This window comes from Rhinolophus sinicus, chromosome 5 (genome assembly GCF_057876585.1).
Source record: "Rhinolophus sinicus isolate RSI-liver-muscle chromosome 5, RSI-T2T, whole genome shotgun sequence".
NCBI classification, from domain to species: domain Eukaryota; kingdom Metazoa; phylum Chordata; class Mammalia; order Chiroptera; family Rhinolophidae; genus Rhinolophus; species Rhinolophus sinicus.
Window position 1 is genome coordinate 17,865,721 of NC_142505.1, and position 24,971 is coordinate 17,890,691.

The 24,971-nt window shown below is 40.5% G+C and overlaps 1 protein-coding gene across 1 annotated transcript in view; it reads right to left on the minus strand.

The window, feature by feature from the left end:
* CMTM8 (CKLF like MARVEL transmembrane domain containing 8) overlaps window positions 1-24,466 on the minus strand; it is a 73,337-nt gene extending 48,871 nt beyond the window's left edge. The window contains exons 1-2 of the mRNA XM_019727742.3: window positions 24,334-24,466; window positions 23,799-24,029 (exon numbers count right to left, since the gene is read on the minus strand). Coding sequence (XP_019583301.1) covers window positions 23,799-23,945 — 147 coding nt within the window. The 5' untranslated portion in view covers window positions 23,946-24,029; window positions 24,334-24,466. The remainder of the gene's footprint in view (window positions 1-23,798; window positions 24,030-24,333) is intronic.
* Window positions 24,467-24,971: the final 505 nt, after the last annotated feature.

Below are 24,971 nucleotides of genomic sequence, written 5' to 3' on the forward strand. Positions count from 1 at the left end.
TGCAAACTATTTATTGCTTGTGTACAGAAAACGAATTGACTTTTGTATTACGATCTTATATCGAACACTCTGTTGAACACTATAATTCTAATCATTTGTCGATTTTCTTTGTGGACAATACCATTGACTTTGATTTCTTTCTTTCCAATCCTTACATTCTTTTTTTTTTCTCTTGTTTTACTATTATGATTAGGGCCTACAATACTATGATGAATATAAATGGTGATAGTGAAGATCCTTATGTTCCTGATTTTAGAAGAGAATGCTTCTAAACTTTCATCATTAAGTATACTTTCATCATTTTTGGTGGTTGGTCCCACATTCTCTATGCAGCCATTTCAGTCAGACTGGCCTTCTTGTTAATATACTATTAAAAGCATATTGGTATCATACTGGTATTATTACTTTAGCTAGCATTTTGAGTGTTGTTGTATTGAGCACTGACTATATATTCTCTTTCCTCTCATATAACCAACCCCCCCCCAGCCCAAAAGGACCACTCTGTCTTCTCTACTATCCATCCTTAAAGGCCCCTTTTAGATTCCACCTCCTCCAGAAAGACTTCTCTGACACATGGCTCTCTGACGCTCCCTGACTTCCTACTCGTTTGGGGAAATGCCATTAGAGTTTGTCCTAAAAGCCCCAGAATAGACAGCAGATTTCATTCTCAAACTTGAGGACCAATGGCCAATTCTGTTTAGCATACAAAATGTTGGTCATTATAGTGTTGTTTCTTTCCCAACTAATTGTGGTAGGCTATACACAACATGAAATTTACCATCTTAACCATTTTTAAGTATACAGTTCAGTGGCATTAGGTACACTAACATCGTTGCAAAATCACCACCATCCACCTCTGTAACTTTTTGCATTGTGTGAAACTGAAACTCTATGCTCATTAAACAGCAACTCCCATTCCTCTCTCCCCACAGCCCCTGGCAACGACCATTCTATTTTCTGTCTCTATTATTTTGATTACCCTAACTACCTCTTCTAAATGGAATCATACAGTATTTGTTTTTGTGTGACTAGTTTACTTTACTTAGCATAATGTCTTTAAGGTTCATCCATGTTGTAGGCATGTCATAATTTCCTTCCTTTTAAAGCCTCTGTATTATTTCATTGTATGCACATAGCATGTTTCGCTCATCCATTCATCCATCAATGGGCCCTTGGGTTGGTTCCATGTTTTAGCTATTGTGATTGATGCTGCTATGAACACAGGCATATAAACAGGAAATACAAATTTGAGAACTTGCTTTCAATTCTTTTGGATATATGCCTGGAGGTGGAATTGCTAGATTATATGGTAATTCTATTTTTAATTTTTTGAAGAAGTGCCATACTGTTTTCCAAAATGGCCATACTATTTTACTTTCTCACCAACAAATACAGTGGTTTGAGAATTTTTTGAGAAGGTTAATAAGGACATGTTATATTAAAATTCAGATTTATGGCTTCTCTGACAAATTAGAAGATCTGCTATCATTGAACCTTTCTTCCCTCCATGGCAACAATCAGCTGTAGCCAAGTAGCAGTGCCCTCTTTAAATGGAAGTTGCAATCTCTGGTTCACCACAAGCCCAATGCTCTGTGTTGTCTTATAACCAGCCTATTTCGCTCATTTATACTGCCTACCTGGTCCCCGTATGCAGTTGATTTTCTGACTTCTAGCATGAGAGAAATTGCAAGGGACCAAAGATCAGGACTGTGGCTCTGTCACTTGCTGGTATGACCTTAGGTAAGTCACTAATTCTTCGAGCTTTGGTTTCCTCACCAGGAAAATCAGCTAATGGCATGTGCCTCGGCTAATTTACAGTTGCAGAAAATTCAAATGAGATAGTTCATTTGGAAAAAAAGTGCTTTAGAAATGATGGTTATATTATCATCTAGTTACCCTCATGGATGAAAGTCAATTCCTCAACTAAATTTTAAGCTCCTTGAGGGCAAGGATCCATTATTTATAATTCTGTGTTTGCAGAGTCCTGGACACAGAGAAAGTGATGTTGTAAAAAGACCATGGGTTATAGAGTTGGGCTACATGGGTTCAGACACCCGTGCTAGCTATGTGATATCTGGCAAATGACTTCATCTTCTGGAACCATAGCTTTATCATCTGCAATGAAGCATGTCAAGTAAATAGTACGTATCATGCGAGTTAAGATTTCGTAAATAAACTTCTTTTAAAAAGCCATAAACAGATTGCTCCCTTTAGTGCCAAACTTTAAGCACGGAATACTGCTGCTTTGTCAGGGTTGACTGGCATATGAATGTATTTCCAGATTCCAGACTCTCTGCTGATTTCCCTATAATCCTACCAACAGCCTCCACATAATTTTCTTATCTCCTTCACTCACAAAGTCTGAATCAAACTCTCTTCTGCCATCCTTTTTGATTTGGCCATCTCCATAAGGTTGGGGGGAATATGTGAAATAATTTGGATTTTCATTGAAAGGACAATTTTCGGAAATATTTATTCTATCAATCTAATCGACTTTTAAATCTTATCAGCATTTATATATTATATTAAACTTTTATTTCCCAAAATCTAATGTTCTAATTCAACTTTATTCTGAATGGGCAAAATAATTATAATTCCTGTCATACATAAAATAATTCACCTAGCATCATATATAGTGAACAGCTAAAGTTTTTAATGATTTTAAGAGTAAAAGCATCCCAGGCAAGAAAAAGCTAATAAAGGAGTATATCACCACCAAACCAGTATTACAAGAAATATTAAAGGGATTTCAAGAAAAAAAAAAGATAAAAAATATAAATAATAAAATGGCAATAACTACATATATATCGACAATTACTTTAAATGTAAGTGGATAAAATGCTCCAATCAAAAGACATAGGAGGGCTGAATGGATAAGAAAACAAAACCCTTACATATGCTGTCTATAAGAGACTAATTTCAGATTGAAAGACACAGAGACTAAAAGAGATGTAAAAAGATATTTCATGAAAATGGAAATGAAAAAAAAAAGCTGGGGTAGCAATACTCATACCAGACAAAACAGACTTTAAAACAAAGGCTACAAGAGACAAAGAAGGACCCAGTAATTCCACTTCCCGGTATTTAGCCAAAGAAACCCAAAATACTAATTTGAAAAGACATATACATCCTTACGTTCATTGCAGCATTATTTGCAATAGTCAAGATATGAAAGCAAACTAAGTGTCCATCAATAGAGGAACAGATAAAGAAGTGGTATATATATACAATGGAATGTTACTCAGCCATGAAAAAGAATGAAATCTTGCCATCTGCAACAACGTGGATGAACCTAGAGGGTATTATGCTAAGTGAAACAAGTCAGAACAAGACAAATACTATATAATTTCACTTACATGTGTAATCTAAAAAACAAAATAAATGAACAAACAAAACAGAAACAATGAAAGCATGATAAATGCAAGGAGCAGCAGCTGTGGGGGGCAGAACCCCCCTAGCCTGTTTCCCTGGGCACTTGGCTGGCAGTAGGTGCCAGACTGCACAGGATCCCCCCTCACAGGCCTGTCTTAGCCCTCAGGGCTCACTCACCTGCTCCCTCCTGTTTTCTCAGGCTAGCCTTTCCCCCCCACTTCTGTTTAAATCTAAGTGTATATTTGCGTGGGGGTTTACATATACTAACAAAGTTACTTCAAAACCCTCTTTAGAAAGAAATGGGCTATAAATAAAACATCCAGTGACTATTTAAGAATGAGTTTCAGAAAAGATACCAAAGGCACCTCAACAATCTAGAGCACCGTTTTCTGGCCCTAAACGAACAATGTATTCGGGTCTCTGTGTAAATTGCCTTCATTTCTTTATTCCTCCTCAGGGTCTCTCTGATACTTTGGTTCTCAAAGTGGGGTGTGTGTGTACATGTGCGAAATATATGGAAGACGTTTTTGGTGTCATGATAAATCCTGGGAGCCAGAGATGGTAAATATCCTGCTGTGGAGGGACAGTCCCACATAATGGTCACCTGCCAGGCCTGAAAAAAGTGCCCTGAGGATAACAGCGCCACAGTGGACTCCCCCAGTACTGCTCCGCATGCTCCAGTGGGAGCACCAGGAAGGAAGCTAACTCCCCTACTGTGTGCAGGTCACTTACATACACCCACTATGTGTGGGAGCCTTGTGTCCACAAGTCTGCAGCTCCTCCAGAGAGGACAGCCTGGCTCCACCGGCAGCAGTTCCCCACCGCGACCAGGAGACTGTCAGCCACACAGGAAGAGCTCAAGAGACTGTGGCTCAGTCGAAAAGAAGAAATTCAAATGGTCTTCCCAATTAGCAAAGCTTTGCTGTGTGACAGGTAGATGTCACAGATAAAACAAAACAGACTGTCCCACGAGGGGAAAAGCGGAAAGAAAACTACCATAACAAGAGAAAGAGCAGGCCCTGCGGGACCAAGTGCTGTCCCAAGGCGTGGGACAAGGTTTTGTTTCTCAGCCTTTTTCCATATTGCTCCCCACCCCCGAGAAACCTTTGCAAACATTGTTTTCCTAATGCTGCCATCCATCCCACTCCTCCCTACATGAAATTCTGTTTTCTTTTAACAAACATTTATTTAGTGCCTATTACGTACAAAGTGCCATTTTAAGTCCTGGGGATATAACAATGAACAAAACAGTCTACTCTCAGAACACAGCTCACATTCTAGTGGGAGTGTCAGACCAAAAAGCAAGCAAAAAAAATGAATACATATGTCATCAGGTGGTCAGATGGCGATAAATGTTATGAAGAAAAATAAGGCAAGCGTAAAGAGGCCAGAGTGGCTGGAGTGTCTGACCCAGGAGAAGAATAGGACGTAGCGTCTTGGATATGGTGCAGAATTTGACTCTTACTCAGAACGAGATGGGAAGTGGCAGATACTGTGTTTTCCTGAAAATAAGCCCCAGTTAAGATCTCAGCCAGACGGACGCATTTAGTACATTATGACGATGTTCCAAAAGAAGATGACATGACTGTATTTGAATAAATGTAGATTGTTGTACATGAAAATAAGACATCCCCTGAAAATATGCCTTAAGGCATCTTTTGGAGCAAATATGAATATAAGACCCGGTCTTCTTTTCGGGGAAACACGGTATGACACATCTTAGCAGGATCTCTCTGGCTGATCTGTTGAGAACAGACCGAGGGATGCGGGAGTGGGACTAGAGGCAGGGAGATCAGTCAAGAGGCAATTGCAAAAATAAGACAAGAGAGGATGTTAGTTTGGCTGAGGATGGCAATACTGGAGGCGGTGTGCATTGATAACATTCTGGGTAAAATTTTGAATTTTTTTCTAATATAACAGAATCACCATTATCACAGCTCAACAAAATTGACAATACTTAGTCAATATTCAAATATTCCTGATTGTCTCGTCATTTTTTTTCACCATTTGCTTATTTGAATCGGTATCCAAATAGGATCCATATATTGTAACTAATTGACATTTATCTCTTAAGTCTCTCTTAATGTACAAGTTTCTCCTCCATTACTTTTTATTCTTTAAAATTTGTTCGTTTTTTTGAGAATTGGGTCATTTGTCTTATAGACACAGCCTGGATTTTGCTGACTGCACTGTCCTGGGTTCTTTTAACATTTCTCTGTCCTGCTTTTCCTGAAACTTGGTACGTAGTGTTGAGTTGCCTGTGAGATGTACAAGAAGGCGTATCAGCATAGACAAATCTGGGATTTGGGGGAGAAGTCCAGGCTGGAGATAGACATTGGGAGTCATAGACATAGAGAGTTTAAATCCATGACTCTGGAAGATCTCCACGAGAATGAGGGTAGACAGACAAGACAAATGTTCGAAAGCCTGAGCGCTGACACACCCACGTTTAGATGGGAGATGAGGAGGTACCGGGAAAGGAGATGAGGAACACATCCAGCAAGATAAGAGAGAACACGTGTAGGACAGTAGCCCCCAAAGTCAAGCAAAGAAAGTATTCAAAGAAGGAGAGAGCAGTCAGCTGTAGCAGTGCAGCCCACAGGCTCAGTAAGATGAGACTGAAAGTTTACCACTGGGTTGGGCAAAGCGAATACCACTGGGGACCTTGATCAGAGGTGGTCGGGTAGGTTAGTGAGAGTGGGTTCAAGAGTAAACTGGGGGAGAGGAATTAGTCAGGGAATATTATAATAACAAGTCTTTTAACAAGTTTTGTTGCTGCAAAGGGGAACAGAGAAAAAGAGGTGACAACGAAAGGTATATGTGACTTCGTGGGGAAATTACACAGCATATTCTCCTCATGCAATTTTAATACCCCAGATACACTGTACATCTATTTATGGACTTTATACATTTAAAAAAGTCCATACTTTATACATAAAAAAAAGAGGAAGATTTTTTTGCCTCCTCCCCCCGCCCCACCAGTTTCTGCTCCCTTGCAGGTAGCACTGCCTCCATTGAGCATCCATGTGCTAAAGTAACCAAAATATTATGAGAGAAGAATCTAGCTACCTGTTTCTTCCTACTTTCATTAATGTGCAATGAGTTCTTTTTCTGGCCACGGGAAACGTTTTCAGGTATAGCCCCAGGAGGTGTTCCAGGGAAACCAGAGATTATTGCTATATTTCTACACAAAATCCTGCCATGGTGGGGCCACAGGATCCTTCCATGTTCTGACCGCCATCATAAACATCAGGCCTCAGAATCTTTCCCCATTCAGAGACAGGGGATCCAGAATTATTTACTCCAGAAACAGCTGAGTGCAATGAATTAAGAGCCTATTCTTGGGAGTCAGAAAGACCTGGTTTGAACCTACCTCTGCCACTTCCTAGTTGTGAACATACGAGGCCACCATAACCTCTTTTAGCCTCAATTACTTTATCTGTAAAATTGGATGAGGTAGTTCTGAATGTAGAAGGCACATGGCTTTTGTTTATTTGTTTTTCTACCTGTTTTACCTCTCCTTAGAGACCTACTCTTTCTGCAATGGAGCTGTCATATCTGCCCTGCGCAACTAGTACTTTGACTGTCAAATGAGAGAAAAATAAGTTTACCTTGTTTAAAGCCACTAATTTTGGTCTTTGTCACAAGAGTCAAACATGTATCTTGACCAACACTCTTAAATGGAGATGGCAGCTATTTCTCAGTTCCAAAGGATTATCGTCATGAGGGTTTGTGGGCTCAATGATATGCATTTGTGCAATTTTCCAAGAGAACATGGAAATCTAGATTGTTTTATATATAATATCTGACTTTTACATATTGGCAACTAATTCTGATTTTCAACACTACATAGGCCAACAAAACTGGTCTGGGGGCCAGTCTCATCTGTTCCACAAGCTGCTGTGAAAGAAAAACTTTTCACTAGGACAACTAACATAACTCTAGGTGATAACAGTGACTACATATTTAGAGTCCGGCAAGTTTGAGCAACACAGCGCAATCCCACAAACTCTCATCACCCTTAAATATAACAGCTCTATTCCCCTGGAGACCTGACTGACCAAACCATGTCAGCAGCTGTGACAACCATGGGGTCTCACCTGCTTGCTACCTACTGCACGGGCCTCCCTGGATACCAGTGGTTTTTACCAGGGTGAACACTGTCCCTTTCTTTCTTCCCTTCCTTCTCCTTCATAAGATTAAACAATTTCTCACGAGACAAGGATGGACAAAAGTATCACCCATTTGTGTAAGAAAATCTAAGGTGAAAAAGGCATCCCTCGGTTTCATATGGAGGATCTGGTAGCCTCACCAAACAAGTTCATCCAGACAAACCACTCCTTGGAGAAGGAGTGGGAGGTGGCATAAGATGCACCAGATGCAACATCCAATGCTCATTTCATGGAACCCATGCTCGAGACAGGTTACCAGGAAACAGCCTAAGCGGCATTGGCACTGCAGGGCCCCAGCTTATACTCACTTCTAAAAAGCAAGATCCTGTGTGATGCAACTTCAGCTCAGCCCATCTTTCTCCCCTGGCATGCAGGTGGAAGGTCTCTAGAAAAGTCCACGGTTAGCCACGGGCGATACTCTAATTACCAGCAGAGCAGTAACTCCATCAAGGTGTTGCTCATACAGGTTTAAACCACAAGCTATCCTCACAAGGCGATACAAAGATAAGAGAAATACCATGGCACTCTGTTGCACAAGTAGCACAGTGAACAGAATAGAAGCAATCATGTTATAGGAAAGGAAGCTCCTATTTATCACACCGTCTGCCCTCTAGGAGCTGGTTCTTGGTTCAGCATGGAACCCTCACTGGGGTGAGATCACTCAAGTTTGGAAACAGGAGCCAGAGAGAGTTTCTCTGCACAACAGAGGGTGAAAAATTTGGAGGTGAGGAGGTTGAGTAATCCAAGAGGGGAAGTGACAAGACAAAACAAAACAAGAGGGGGAGGAGAATGGTGTGGGAGGTCTGTTTGCATTCTCCAGGAGCCTCTGCCCCCATCTCTGGTCAATAACTAAAACCAACCCAGCACTCGGGCAAGTAAGCGGGCTTCTTAATGGACATTGAAGATGGAACGACTGTCGCTCAAGCTTTTCAAGTATCTCAAGAGACAGCAAACACGAACACCCATCCCATCTGAGCTACCTTTCCACAGGCAAGTAGCTAAGCCAGCTTGGTATTAACCAGTGACCTAGTTAACTGAGCTTTGGTCTTTCACCTTCAATAAATCAACCTTATCACATAAAGGGAAGTTTAAAAAAATCCAGCATTAGCGTCCCAGGGCAATGCGAACACAAGCTCGTGATGTGAAATGTGAATGAATAGGAAAACAGCTCAAGATTCAGGTCACAGTTAAAAGAATCTTAGACATGATTTCCAAAGTATAAGCTAGTAGAATATTAAATACAGCTATTACAGATCTCCTTAAACATCTCCAATTCTAAGGGAATTCATGGGCCTGTGAATCCAGAAGAAAGCGAAAACCTCGAAGCACAGACTTTTTTTTCACTAAAGTAAACCTAAAGCTAAAGGGAGATTAGCTGAAAAGTCCTCAATATTTCCTCCTCTTGACGGCCCTGTGCAGGATCAGGTAACAGAACTGCTTTCTATCTTTAAAGGATGTTATCTGAGAATGCCCCTTCAATTCTGCTCAAGGTCTAGTGCTTCAAATCAAGTTTTTCTTTTTCTAAAGTGATCTCTGATAACTGCCAATCCTTGATTAGTGTAGATTTCTTGTTGCATCCTTTAAAACCTCAATTTAAAGATTTCTGGGGGCAGCTGGATGGCTCAGTTGGTTAGAGCTTGAGCTCTTAACAAGGTTGCCGGTTCAATTCCCACATGGGATGGTGGGCTGCGCCCTCTGAAACTAAAGATTGAAAACGTTGACTGGACTTGGAGCTGAGCTGCGCCCTGACAATGACTTGGAGCTGATGGGCCCTGGAGAAACACACTGTTCCCCAATATTCCCCAAGAAAATTAAGAAAAACAAAAAAAAGATAATTAACTTACAAATGCAGTTTAAAATGTTGGAGGAAATCAGATTTAAAAAAAAAAATAGATTTCTGTCCTGCCTCAAGTCGTTGCTGGAAACAAGGCAGGTTATCAATCAACAATAAAGACATCTTTCTCCTCTGAATTATTTCCCCCCAGAAAGTGGCACCTCTTATAATTAGATTTTAGAAAGGGTAAGGCAAGATAAGAAGCAAGGTCAGAGCTTTGCATGTTTTCCAAAACAGGCCATTAAACTCAGACCTCTGGAAAACTGACCCACCCCATGGCTTTTTAGACCTTCTTTGAATAAAATCTACACAGGAACATAAATCGATGAAATCTTTCCACTACATACTGGGTGATACGATTCTGGGAGGTTTGCTGGAAACTCAGCCTACAGCCAGTTCCTCCAACCCTACCAAAATTTTTGGAAGCCATATAAGCCTCTTGCTGATTCAACTAGCTAGAGTAGATGTTGTCATCTGGAACTGAACTTTGACCAAGGCAACGGATATCCTGCTTTCCCATAAAAGGGAGGTTCTACTGGGATGGTTACCATGAATCTCATGGGTGGGTATGGAAGAGGGAGAAGCACTCAAATGGGATTTATTTCACCTTGCATTCCACAAGGGTGTGGTTGACCCTTTCTCATACGATTTAGGAACAGTCTACTCTAATCTTGGCATAACTAGAAATGGAAATGAAAGAAGGGATTTCCCAAAACCTGTGAGATAATAAATGTGAAAATTAATTTAGTTTTAAATGAAAATTAATGGTAACATACTCATCTAAGGAAAACTACTGCCATCTTCCTGGGAATAGCTCTAGTCATTAATCTTGGGGGGGGGGGGGGAGAAAGAGAAAAAAACTGTATTTGGACCTGTTAAATTTTAGATTTAAGTCTGTGTCATGCGGGAGATCCTGTGGGGTCTCTGCTCCCGCTCCCCACACAAGAACGCAGGATATGGTGAGGCCAAAAAGGAACACCCACGGAGCCATAGGTAGGGGAGTCATACCACTTTATTCTCTCTGGCGGCACTATACTCTCACTGGAGGCTGGATACACACTGTCCGCAAACCGCCATCCACGCTTGCCAGCCCAGCCGCCATCTTCTTGCTAGCCCCATCCTTCTTCTCTTTCTCTTCCCTTTTTCTCAAACCGCCATCTTTTCCTCTCTCCACGGGGCTCCATCTCTCCAGCAGCTGCATGGCTTTTCCTGTGCTGGTGGGAGAACCGTCCACGTCCTCCCACCCCTCCACGAGGGTCCAGCTCTCCGGCAGCTGCTCCTCCTGGTCTTCCTCAGACTGAGTGTTCATACACACAAACTGCTCCACCGTCCTTTGGAGAGCTTTGGCCGGCACCATATCCTGCCGACTACGCCATGTGTGGGGAGCGGGAGCAGAGACCCCACAGGATCTCCCGCATGACAAATGGCGCAGCGAGCAGGGTCTCCCGCACGACATCTGTGAGATGAATAAAGGACCAAAGGCCTACAAGAAATAAAAGCCTCTTGAATTTCAGCTCAAATCTGAAAATCTGAGTTTTTTAAAAACTAACCTTCAGTATCTTCCTAAGTATATATTTTTTTGTCTTACATCCTATCATTGATCATTTGTTTAAATAAAAATAGAAAGGTACAATACCACTATATTCTATTAAGAGATGACAGACACCAGTTCCGGTGCACAATAACTATTCAATACATATGAACCGTTGAGGAGTTTTCTTCTTAGGAACTAAAGTAGTGTAAACCCCTATTCCAAAAATTAATCTATGTGTTATATATTAATCCAATCAAAAGTCAATATAATGTGACAGAGGAGAGGGGACACAAAAGTATATGACTTTAACAAAGTTCTAAAATTCATGGCGGGGTGGTTTACCCTATCAGATATTAAAATGTATCCTAGAACTACAGATGTTAAAACATGGGAGCAAAGACTGGAATAGACTAGAAAGTACAGAGTTGAACCCAAGTAGATACAAGAATTAAGTAAAAAAAGGAAGCAATCCAGATTGGTGAATGAAGAATAAATTTATCAATATATTATGTTGGGACAACTGAGTAGGTATTCGGACACAAAGTTAGACCCCAATTTTATACCCTATACTACAACAAATTTCAATATTAAGGTTAAATATTAAAAAGTATTTAAAAATACAGGTTAAATATTAATGTATAATTAATTATATTTAGTTTTGCTAATGAGGTAGTACTTTCTAAGCATGACACCAAATGTAGGGAAAAATATGACTGATAGATTTGAACATAAAGTTTAGATGTTTAAGTGAAAGTAAGGCATAATAGGCTGGAAGAATATTTGCAACACAGAAAGTCAATATCCCTTATATACATTAAAAATACTGGTAAGTGAATAATGAAACAGCTAAACATCTCTTTCAAGGTAGCTGACTAGACTGTATGTTCACCTCCTCACAAAATCTCACTGAAATGACAAAAGGAAAAACAGAAAAACTAAAAAACAAAACAAAACAAAAAACAAAACTAAAACACTACCCAAAACCCAAAATAAATTAAAAATGCACAGTAGTGCTGAGAATCTAAAAGAGCACCCTGGAGTAGTGAGGGATTCCTGGGCGGCATGTAGGAAGAAACTAATGGGATTTCCAGTCTTCAGGAAAATAGAAGACCTATCAAAAAAGTGAGATTCCAAGCAGACCCTAAGAAAACGCCACAGATTAGAGGTAACAACAGAAGTTAGAGAAGCAATGAGCCAAAGGTAATCTGCTAAGGAATAAATTTAAATCCTTAGAAGCTGTCAAATCATTTTCTCCCCATCCCCTCCAGCAGTTACTTTTGGAAATAGCCCCCAAATAAAGCTTTAAGGCTGCTAGATGGTTCAACGAGGTATGGGAAAGTCCATGCAGCTACAGTACTCGCAAAGTCTCCCCTCTCCAAAACACACACACACACACACACACACACACACACACACACGTATTTCCTTTCCTCTGAAAAAAAACACTAGATGCAGGTCATGTGATTAAAAACTTGCATTCATTGCCAGGGGCTCAGGGATTCTCAGGTAGGTTGAGCAAACACTCTCCAGTCATCTCATCTAGAATTACAAATGAACAATCACGAATCACCAAATGGTTGAGAAAAACAGCCATGAGAAGAAACAGGTTCAACAAACAGAAACAGTCTCCCTGTAAAAAAGGAAAAGCTTAAATATACTTAAAATGATTCAATTAAAAAAGCAATCAGACTACAAAGTAAAAATAATGACAACTTTTAGGGGTTAAAATTATCAAAAATATTCAACAGTACGGCTGAAGAGCAGAACATACTCAACCAAAAACCTGAATTTGGGCTGGAAGTGTTATTTCCCTAGAATTCTGCAAAAGAACAAATAGTAGGAAAGTATGAAAGAAAAGTTAGGAGATATTGAAGACAATTTAATCTCGCCTGGAACTTCTGGGTTGAATAAAGATTTTTTTTTTTTTAAGGAGAAAACAGAAAACAGATATAGGAAATATTAGAAAATTCCCTGCACTGAAGATAGATTTGAATATAGTCATATAAGGCCCAACAAGTGTTCATGAGGATGAATAAAGAATGCCTTTCTAGACACATAGTGATAAAGTATATGATCTCTATAGATCTTTAAAGATACGGAGAAAATTCCAAAAGCTTGTAGAGAGATAAAAAACAAAAACACCACCAAAACCTTTGATTACTTAACAGGAAAGGAGAACCTAATTCCCATAGAGGAGTGGGTTTGAAGCCTAGTGAAAACAAGCCTTTAATATTACAAAGGACTTAAATATTACAAATAAATAAGGACTTAAATATTACAAAGGTTACAGTTTACTACAATCAATGCAAAGGACATATTCTCATCAGGGAACACCAGGGGACATCAGGCTACAGCAATCCTGAGACAGGAGCTTTAGGTCTTCTAGATTACTCCCATGCAGAGATGAGGACATTCTGCCTACTCAGGAAGAGATCCCATCAGGAATCAGAAACTCCAAGTGAGGGCTCAATAATCTTCTTTTACTCTTAATCACATCAACCGGAAACTCCAGTAGAATTACCTGATGTGGTTGCAAAATTGCCTTTCACAACCCTTTTCACTCCAATATAACAACAACATTCCACCTACAATTTTTTTGTCACATTCTCATGGATAATATAACACACAAGGCATCACTCATGCAAGGTCACAGTGAACGTAATGCACAATCCCAAATGTACCAGGCCTGCCTAGGGTCTACCTACCAACTAGTCTCTTATTAAACAACACTGGATGCTAGAAGACAATGAAGCAATATCTTCAAAGAATTAATGAAAATAAATTTTAAAATTCACAATTTTTTTTTATTACTCAAGTATGGTTAAAAGAAAGATGTTTCTAGATGTGCAAGGATTCAAAAAGTTTACTACCTTCAAAACCTTTCTAAAATAATTACTCCAGGAGGTACCTTGAAACTGAAAAATAAAAAAATTAAATGACACACAAAAAATAATAGAATGAAAAAATTTAAATGTGTAATGAAGTCTAAATAGTTGTTTGGTAATATGGGTGGGAAGCTTAGGACAATTGTCAAGAAATGATTCCTAAAAAACTGTCGACGAAATAACATCCAGCCTAAGAGAAAGCTTGTAAGAATTTATTTGAGCCAAGCGGATGACAACTACCGGGAAGCAGTCTCAAGGGATTGAGAAAATGCTCCGGAAAATGGCCGTTTTGCATCTTATTTATACATTAGAATGAAAGGAGGAGGGTTACATGAAATCCATTGGTTGTAGATTATGGGGGTGGAAGGAAGCAAAGCAGGGAAATCTCTGGGATTGGATAAAAAGCAAAATAGAGAGACACACACTTCTTTCCCATTGGTGGATACAAGATAATCAATAGCATTTTACAGCACATAGAGATGGTATTTGGGGAACAAGATAACAATGAGGGATTTTGTAGTTTCCTGCTCTGGTGTGGTGCGTTCTGCCCCCTGGGGGGTCTGGAAAAAGGGATTACTCTGACATTCCAAGGGTATATTATCTTACATGTAAAAAGACAACAGATAGGCTCACTTAAGGTAAAGATTGACCTTTGTCAAGGAAGCTACAGGCCAAAGATGTGACTTCCAGCCATGGCCCACCTTAGTTATAATTTTTTATGTTCACGCCATCCTAGGTGATTATTTTCAGTCTCCTGAGCTTGCCAGGTTTAACATGTGGCTCCTTTTCCGTCCACAAAACCATTTTTCAAAAAAGTAGTCCAGGGATTGTAAAAAGGTACATGCACTCTGGAAAACAGTGCGGCAATTTCTCCAGTGGTTAAACCCACAGTTATTACATGATCCAGCAATTCCACTCCTATGAATGCATCCAAGATAAATGAAAATTTATGTCCACACAAAAAACCTGTACATGAATGTTCTTAGTGACATTACTAACAATAGGTAAAAGGTGGAATCAACCCAAATGTCCATAAACTCATGAGTGGATAGATAAAATGTGGTATAGCCACATTTATTATTATTTTATTGCCAAGTAATTATTTGACAATTAAAAAGTACTGATAAATGCTACAACATGGATGAACCTTGAAAACATTATGCTAAGTAAAAGCAGCTAGTCACAAAAGGCCACATATTGTAGGATCCATTTATATGAAATGTCCCAAATAGGCAAATTTTTGAGAGAATGTAGGTTAGTGGTTGCCAAGGGCTAGAGGGGAGAGGTTGTTAAGAAATTAAGAATGATTGCTAATGGGTATGGAGTTTCTTTTTGGGATGATGAAAATATTCTAAAATTGATATTTTACATAAGAATCATCTGGAAAAACTTAAGACTTCAAGAGCATAAAATTACCTAAATACAGAGATTCAATATTCCTAGGTGATAAAATTCAGTATCATAAGGACATCTCCTCAAATTGCATAAACTTAATGCAATGTCAAAGATGTAAAGGGGTTTAAGGAGCATTGATTCCGAAAGTCACCTATGTTAGTGTAGTATACAAGAATAGCAAATAAAGAAAAATTTGTATGACTTACCCTATTGGATTTTTAAATGCATGATAAAGCTATAATAATTAAAAGGATCTGGAATTAACTCAGGAATAGAACAGAAGAGGGTCAAGAAATAGTTATACATATAAGTGAATATGACATGATTAATGGTGAGATAACTAGATATCCATTTGGGGAAAAAAGTGAAATTATATTCTTAAACACAAAAAAATAATTTATGATGGTAAATATTCTTAACACTAAAAAATTTCTCCTATATTTTCAAATATTTGTATAATCCTGAGGTTTGAAGCCATGCTTTAGCAAAGTAAACCCCAGAAGGCTAACAGTTTAGATTTTATGCAAATTAGAAACTTATTTTGATGAAAAATGTCATGAATGATGCTAATAACAAGTGACAGATGAGAAAATTAATACCTATCATATATGGTAAACATAGGAATCAACAAAAAAATCAAGATATTATTGAATGAAAAAAGTTGCAGAATATATATATAATGCTCCTTCATGTATGTGTATGTCTTATGCTATGTGTGTATTTGCACATGTACAGAAGAAAAGGCTGGGAGAAATGTGAAAGGTTAAGTACATCAGGGAAGGTGGGATGGAGTGAAGGAGGTAGGTTAACAGAGACAGTTTTCACTCTATTTGAAATTTATTTTTAGAATGAACACATTGATTTGCTGTAAGCTTCTTTAATTACATGAATGCATAAATGATTCTCATTAGAAAAACACTTAAACCATATAAAAATAGAAAGAGTTAAAATACAAACATCCCTATTCAAACACATTCCCCAAACCAATATTATTTCCCTCCCGGGAGGTAAACTTCATTAAAGTTTTCTCTCCGTTTATACCTCTAAAATATTTTTTAAAGAAAGAAAGAGCCCCATTTTTTCAAATGGGTAGAGGAAAAAACAGGTAGTTACCAAAATAAGAAATAAATGGCCAATAAGCATACTTAAAATATTCAACTTTAATAATCGCAGAATGACAAATAAAAACAATTTGCTCTTTTTCACATGTCCAGGGCTCCCCTGAATATTAGCTGATGTTCTTTCTTACTAGTGTGTACCTATGCCAAACAGGTTTTTTATGACTTTGAATGTCTCCCACGATAAAATTGGCAAATATTAAAAGAAAGCTTGTGTATTTGTAGAAACAAACCTTGTTACACACTGAAACACCAGTAAAGGGAAGGCAAATTTGTATAAACCTTTCTGTACACGTTGGCACGAGAAGTCTTCAAAACACATATGCCAAAGTGCACGGGCGCACGTACACACACCCATAAGAACTAATAAATGAGGTCAGCAAAGTTTTAGGATACAAGGTCAAAGATACAGAACTCATTAGATTTCTATGATCTAACAATGAACAATCCAAAAGTGAAATTAAGGAAATAATTCCACTTACAATGGCATCAAAAAGAATAAAATACTTAGGAATAAAATTTACAAAAGAAATGTAAGACATGTATGCTGAAAACTATGAAACACTGTTGAATGAAATTAGAGAGAACCTACATAGATCGAAAGCCATCCCATGTTTATAAATTAAAAAACTTAATTTTGTTAAGATGGCAGTGCTTCCCAAATTGATCTACAGATTCAATACAATCCCAGCTGCCATTCTTTTCCAAAAGTTGACAAACTGATACTAAAATTCATATGGACTCAAACTCATAGGGACTTAGAATAGCCAAAATAATTCTGAAAAAAGAGGAACAAATTTGGTGGACTCACACTTCTGATTTCAAAACTTTCTACAAAGTTACAGTAATCAATACAGTTTGGTATTGGCGTAAGGACAGATATACAGGCCAATGGAATAGAACTGGGAACCCAGAAATAAATCCTTATATTTCTGGTTATTTGATTTTCGAAAAGGGTGCCAATACAATTCGATGGAAGAAAAATAGTCTTTTCAACAAATGGTGCTGGGACAATTAGATATCTATATGGAAAAGAATGAATTTAGACCCCTACCTTACACTACATACAAAAATTAACTCAAAATGAATCATAGACCTAAATGTAAGACATAAAACTATACAACTTTTAGAGAAAATATATGAGTAAATATTGTGACCTTGGATTAGGCAAAGTCTTCTTAGATATCAAAAGCACAAGCAAAAAAAGAAAAAAATACATTAAATTGGACTTTATCAAATTAAGAACCTTTGCACTTCAAAGGATACCATTATATAAAATGAAAAGACAACGCACAGAATGGAAGAAAAATATTTACAAATCATCTGTCTGATAAAGGACTTGTATTCAGAATATATAGAGAACGCTTACAACTCAACAATAAAAGAAATTAATGTAACTTTACAATGGCAAAAGATTTGAATAGACATTTCTCCAAAGAAGATACACAAATGACCAACAAGCACATGAAGAATTGCTAATCGTGACAGAAATACAAACCAAACCAAAATGAGATACCCCTTCACACCCTGTAGGATAACCAGGATCAGAAAGACAGACAATAACAAATCTTAGTGAGGATATAGAAAAACTGGAACCCTCATATGGCTGATGAGATTGCAAAGTAGGATAAGCACTTCGGAAACAGGCTAGTAGTGTCTCAAAATATTAAACAAGGAGTTACCATATGACCCAGCCATTCCATTCCTAGGTAAATGTCCAAGAGAATTAAAAACATATGTCCACATCAATTTGTATGTGAAGGTTCACAGCAGCATTACTCATAATAGTCAAAATGTGGAAACAACCCAAATGTCCATCAAATATATCTATATCTATATTGATCGATCGATATAGATATAGACAGATATAGATATATATAGATATATATTGCAATGGAGTATTATTTGCCAGTAAAAGGAAAAGAGTACTGATACACGGTATAGCAAGGATGACCCTTGAAAACATCATGCTAAGTGAAAGAAGACAGAAAGGGTCACATGTGGTAGGATTCTATTTACGTGAAATGTCCAGAATTGATAAGTCGATAGAGACAGAAAGCCAAGTAGTGGTTACCAACTGCCGAGGGAAGGGAAGAATGGGGAGGGGCTGCTAAGGGGTATAGGGTTTCTCTTTGAGGGGACAAAAATGTTCTGAACTTAGATAGCGGGGATAGTTGTATAGCGCTGTGAATATCCTAAAAATCACTGCATTGTACACTTCAAAAAGATCAATTTTATAATATGAATATCTCAATAAAGCTGCTTTAAAAAATGCATATGCCCAAACTCTATCCTAAATGGGGTGAATTTTACTGTATACCTCAATACACCTCAAACTTGACTTTTAAGAATATTCATATACCTTCTATTCAATTCTAAGTACTCATCCTTAGAAAACATTAAAGAACATCCAGAAAGATTTAGTTTCAAGGATGTTTGTTACAACATAGTTAAAGGAAAGAAAGAAACATGAACAGTAGGAGGCTGGATGTTTATGGAATACTATGTGGCTATTAAGAATGTTATAAGAAATTAATCATTGACGAAGAAAGGTAATTTATCAGGTCTCAGCAGGAAACAAGGCACATTCAGACTCGGTGACCTGAGTGGAGTTTAATAAAGGTGTTATTTATAAAACAGGGTGTTGGAAGACCCAAGTGATAGCGCAGTACCTGGCAATAGTAAGCACGTGGGAGTGTACAGTTATCAGAGCCAGAGGAAATAGCTGTGTGGAGAGGGCTGCCAGATAGCCCACCTTCCATGGATGACACATGCACTCTGCTGATGCCCACCAGGGAGGAATCCTGGGGAATGAATACCCAGACCCTGCTCTCCTCTCACCCTATAGCCTCCTGTGGGTGTCACTTTTGAATGAATCCAGTGGGACATCAGAGGGAAGCCCCTGAGACAGTGTATGCATGGGTGACAGAGGGTGGACAGCAGATCTCAGGAACAAAAGGAAGATATCCAGCAGAAATGGCCATAGCAGTGGAAAAAAAAAAAAGGTGTAAGCAAAAAGTAGTTTGCAAGTGACTGCATTTTAAAAAATTACAGACAAAGAACATATAACCACTTGGGACATTCTGGAATGGTTTATTCCAACGGGTAAATGGTGCTTCAGAGTTTCTTAACAACAGTGCTGCTGGCAACTGGTGACGCCATTCTTCATTGTTGGGGACTGTCCCATGCACTTCAAGACATTTAGCATCCCTGGCCCCTCCGGCACGAAACACCAGGAGAAACTCCAGGCATTACAACAACGAATTGAAAAAAAAAAAAAATCCTACCCACTCCCAGACATGGAGTTGTAACACGCCTGTTAGCAACCGCTGTGGGGGCTAGAATTACATTCTTTTTCTTACCCGCATTTTTCTAATTTTTCTACAAAGGCTAGATATTGTTTTTGTGAAATGGAAACTATGTTCACCCTTTCTAAAAAAGAACTCAACAAATAGAATATTTAGATTCCAGTTCTCGGTAAACCCTGTTCGTCCTTCCCCAGCTAAGTTTGCTCATGACAGTAAGTAGATGAAAGGTGATCTAGCATTATCACAGGGATGCTGTAATTCATTTCCAAATCACCAATAACAGTTAACAGGAAGGGTGCAGTTAACGCAGCTTTGGATATATCGTTTTTTTATTCTTCAAGTACTCATGCTGGTTATGAGATCATAGCACCCTACAAGTCACAGGTCAAGTACTGGAGTGCTTCTAGCTTGTTATAAAACTTTAAAAGGAAGGAAACGACTACAATTTGGTTTCAACACGATATTACATTGGCAAGGCCGAGAGTGTTTTTAGTAGGTGACCTACTACCGCTCGCCCCGGTGAGAAAGCCAGCACAAAGGATTTTGACAACAAATTTGGGGAAACAATTGTGTTCTGTTCTCTATTATTTCATTTCCCCTAGGTTCAAGCAGGAAGTCAGGTTCTTAGTAAATCTGTCTCAGTATTTTCTTTTTTTCAAGGCAGAAAAGTAACATTCTTCTGGGGGTGGGTCTAACTTAATCTCAGGGCTGGGACAGCAATAGTTTGAAACTTGCCTTTCCCTCCACCCCCAGATAAGAATCAGTGGTACCATATTCCATTACATCCAAGAAAACAACCGTTGTAAGCTGCATCCTGATTCAGATATTAAAATATGAACAAAAAAGTATCTTAGAATCAATAAAACATAGTACATCATTTAAGGTGAACCTTAACATTTTTAATTTTAAGAGTTCTTCTAATTTAAAAGATTTTTTTTGTTTGTTTTTTTGTTTGTTTTTTTTTAGTTTAATAGGCTCACACTACTGATGACAGTTTAAACCAGTACAACTGTGGGAAAAGATAATTTCTGAATATGTAACAAAACACTTAAATTTGTGCACCCTTTGCCACAATTCTACTTTAAGGCACTTTGCCTTATAAAAATCACTGGACAAATGGGGAAAGAGGGACAAACAAGTAAGATTGCTACAGCACAGGCTAGTAAAACCTAGGAACATGCTAGTTTTAAAATAGAAAACTGAGGAAATCAAAACAGTACTTCTTTGTGACAGAAAACTGTAACAAAGCGAGAGATCCCAGACCCTGAAAAAATGCTCATGGTATGGTAAGTGAACACAACAGGTTACAAATCCAAGAAAAAAATTATAAGAAAATACATGCATAGAAAAAGAAAAAGTATAAAAGGAGTTTCAGAAAAAAATTGAGAAAAATGCAAAGACAAAAATAAAAAATTTTAAAATCACCTTGAAAACAGGTAAGTTTCCTGATCGAGAGAACATACCAAGTCCCCAGTATAATGGAAGCAAATGGACTCATATGAAGGCACATCACTGTGATATTACAGAAAAAAGATGATTTGATAGGCTTCCAGAAGAAAAAGGTTCAAGAAATGGAATAAATATGGCATTTGGTATGTTGCTTCCTGATAACTGTCATCAGTTTTGGCTCAAATAAACTCCTAAAAAGAAGTTAAAAATTTAAAAATTAAAAAGAAGAATTGCAACATATATTTTTTAAAAACAGTCAGAATAACTCTAAGACAATAGAGGAATACTTTAAAAATTCGGAAGAAAAACAATTTCTAATCTAACATTCTTTACCCAAACTGTTAATTATGTGTAGTAGTTGAATCAAGACATTTTGAAAGATGCAAATCTCAATTTACACACGCATCCTTTCTTCCTAGACTATTAGAGGCTGTGTGTTCTCCCAGAGGAAGGCAAGACAGGGAGGACACTGGTAAGCAGGGGATCCCACCGAGGAGAGGGAGGCAGAGAATCTCCAGAGTGATGGTGCAGGACCCTGGGCCATCAGAGGTGCCCAAGTGAAAGCAGGCCAGGTAGAAGCAGGTAAGAGGATCCCACAGACGGTGGGTCATGAGGATGACCTTAATAGAATACCTGATGTCTCTCAGTTTTCCTGACAGATTTAGACAATTAAGGTAAAACTAGTGACTAAATATCTGGAGAACTAAAATATGGAAAAAGAGAGAATTCCTAACTCCAGGGAAAACATGAAATTAGGCAGGAAAGGAAAAGAGCTCATAGACTACTCAGTGGCTCAATGTCCTAAGGTCAACACTTGATACTGATCTACTCAAAAATATAGTGGGAGGCAGGAAGGCTATAATGGGGGTGGGGAAGAGGTGGTCCAAGACAGCCCAAGCCTCATCTTTCAGAGTAGGAAGGAAGCTAATGGATAGCACCTACAATTGGGAAAAAAAAAATTATCAAGAAACAGCATTAGCAGCACATTATTTAGAGCTCTAAGAGACTTGAATGTAGGTACTTCTAGGTATGGAGGTGGTGAGGGACTTATATTTCTGCCTATAGGACTCTATAAACATGTGCATACATAGCTCTGTCAAAAATAAAAACTCAGTTATAGGAGTAATAAGGGTAATTTTTCTGACATTTTCCCCCATGTTTTTCAAAAAATTTAAATCTAAAAGGATACATGCCAATATATCAACAGTGGTTATTTCTAGTGATGGGATTGTGGGCCGTTTACATTTTTCCTTCACTTTTCTATTTTCTGAAAAAGCGTGGAACACGGAACATATGGATCATAAATCAGAAAACTAGAGGCCTTTTCCTTTATCCCTGGTTGAAATCTACCGCAGGGTAGAAGCTCCATCTGTGTCATTTCAGCTTCTGTTTGCTGATGGGGCAGGGGAGCCTGGCAACTCCTTCATTCACACTGCAAATATTTGTTGAATTCCTATAAGCCAGGCCCTGCAAGGTGATTCTTATCTCTCAGCTTTTTATGGGGTCTTCTGAAGTCCTCAATACCAGCAGAGGGAACCGGCTGGGGGAGGTGCGAAGCCAACATTTGTCAAACTTCACCTGCACTGGAACTACCTGGGATGAATCGGTAGGTCTGGGGTGGGGTCTGAGACTCCGGAGGAGCAAGTAAGCTACTTCATGTGCACAGGTTTCACTCAAGATTTCTCAGAGTCTTCAGTCACCTTTGCACCATCTCCATTCTCTACCCGGCTATGTGCCTGATTTCCTTTTCACAAATGTTTAAAGGAAAAGCATATGAGATATGGTGGAAGAGGCACCAGTTAAGTCAGTTAGAAGTGATGCCATTAGCAGTTAAGAGCAGGCCTGCAGAGAGTCAGGCCTGGGTTTGAATCCCAGCTCCACCACCTCCAGGTGTGACTTACTTCCTCTCTCTATCCCTCAGTTTCTTCACATGTAAAGTGGGATAATAATTAAACTCACCTTCACACGGTAGGGTTGTTGTGTGGATTACATGAGGGCACAAAGGCATTGAAAGGGCTTGATGAGCTCCTGGTACATGATGAAGACTCACTAAAACAGTGGCCACCACTTTCTCAGACATGAAGGACTGGCTGGGGATTCTCTGGAAATCACTTGACCTCTCAGCTTCCCTGTCCTCCTATGAAGAGGAGAAAGCACCTGCCTGGCTTCCTCCCCAGGCATATTCTGAGCCTAAACCAGGACGTGCCACACCACCAGGCAGGAGTCCATTTGAACCTCAGAGGTGGAGACCCTTAGATTTTATTCGGTACATGTTTCCTGATTCACCAGGAAGATAATTACGAAAAGGAACAAATCCTCTCTTGTCTTTTGATCTTTGGAAAGCTTTGCTTTAGGGAGCAGGCCATTCACGTGGAGATTAGGTAAGGGTGGCACCAGGTGTTCATGACACTCATTAACACAAACGCCATGCCCACCAAGCATCCTGCTCCTAGGATACGCGGCAACCACGGACAGGGCCCCCAGCAAGTTGGGTTTCTCCCCTAACAGACATCCCCAGGGTCGAGACCCTCTTACCCCAGAGATCCCAACGTGTTTGGACCTCATTCAGAGAAGTGCTCTGAGTTTGGCACTTTGGGAAGAAGGGAGAGGCTGCGCAAATAGGGTTCCTTTGAAGCACGTCAGCGGATGTGAGTTGGCTCCGAGCCCAAAAGCACGCGCGGGGGTCCCTCCGCGCCCCCGCCTCCCCGCGCCCTGCCGGGTAGGCACTCACGATCTCCGCCACGATGAGCAGTCCGGGCACGGTGCGGAGGAACTCCCGGTCGTAGGCGAAGCTGCTGCTACTGGTGGAGAAGTTCTCTGCGAAGGAGCTGGTGGTGGTGGTGACGGTCCGCGGGTGGGCGCGCTGCGGCTCCTCCATCGTCGCGCCTCGGCCAGGCTGGCACCTCCTCGGGGACCTCCAGCGCGTCCCGGGGTGGACGCGCGGCCCTGAGCCCCGGGGACCCTGGTGAGGGGGAGGGGAGCGCGGCTGGAGCAGGGAGGGAGGCGCGCACGGGGCGCCTCCCTGGGCCGGACCTGTCGCGGCGCGTGTCCTGTGGTGCACGGCAGCCCCCGCTTTTCCGAGCGCGGGCTCTAGGGCGGCCCTAGGGCCGAAGAGGAGGAGGAGACCGGGAGAGGGGAGGCCGCCGGACGGCCGAGGCAGGCGGGGGAGGCCGGGAGGAGGGGAGGGGGCGTGGAGAGGGGCGGGCGCGAGGCGCGCGGGGGTGGGACGGTCCCGCAGAGGAGCCGCGGACGGGCAGCCTCCTCACCTGTTGCCCGGGACAGATGAGACCGAGGCAGTGCCGATTAGCGCCCAGGGTCGCCGGGCGGGCTGCGCGGAGGAGGGGGTGCGGGGTCCCGGCCGCCTGCTGCCCCCCTGCGGAGCCCCGGCCTCCGTCAGGCTCCGCCTCCCTTGGGCGGGCAGCCGCTGCTGACCTGTCTCCTTCCACCTGACGGCCGCCGCGGCGTGAGGGGCCCTTAGGGATACCAAGGCCTCCAGGAATGAGGTCTCTGAGCTGCGACCGAGGCAGGGGGTGGGGTGGTGAGTCGCTAGCGAGAAAGCGCGGCGGGAACTCCGACCCGACCGGACCTTAGACCCGAGATCGATGCAAGGCCGTCAGGACTTTCCAGGAGACCGCCCGAGCTTCTCCCCCGCCCGCTGTGGCCGCCACCCCAGCCCGGCGTTATTTCCTGCCCCTCCTGTCGGGAACAATGTGAGGAACCAACTTAATCGCTGGGCTTTGAGAGCGAGACGCCTCCAGGAGCACGCAGTGGCTGCATCCCGGGGATCCGTGGAGCCGAGGTGGCGGCTCCTGGCCGGAGATAGGAGTGGGGAGATATTTAGGGTTCCTGGTCGAGATGGATGAGGGTGACCATCCCGTCACCCTCTGAAGGAAATGTTTGGAAA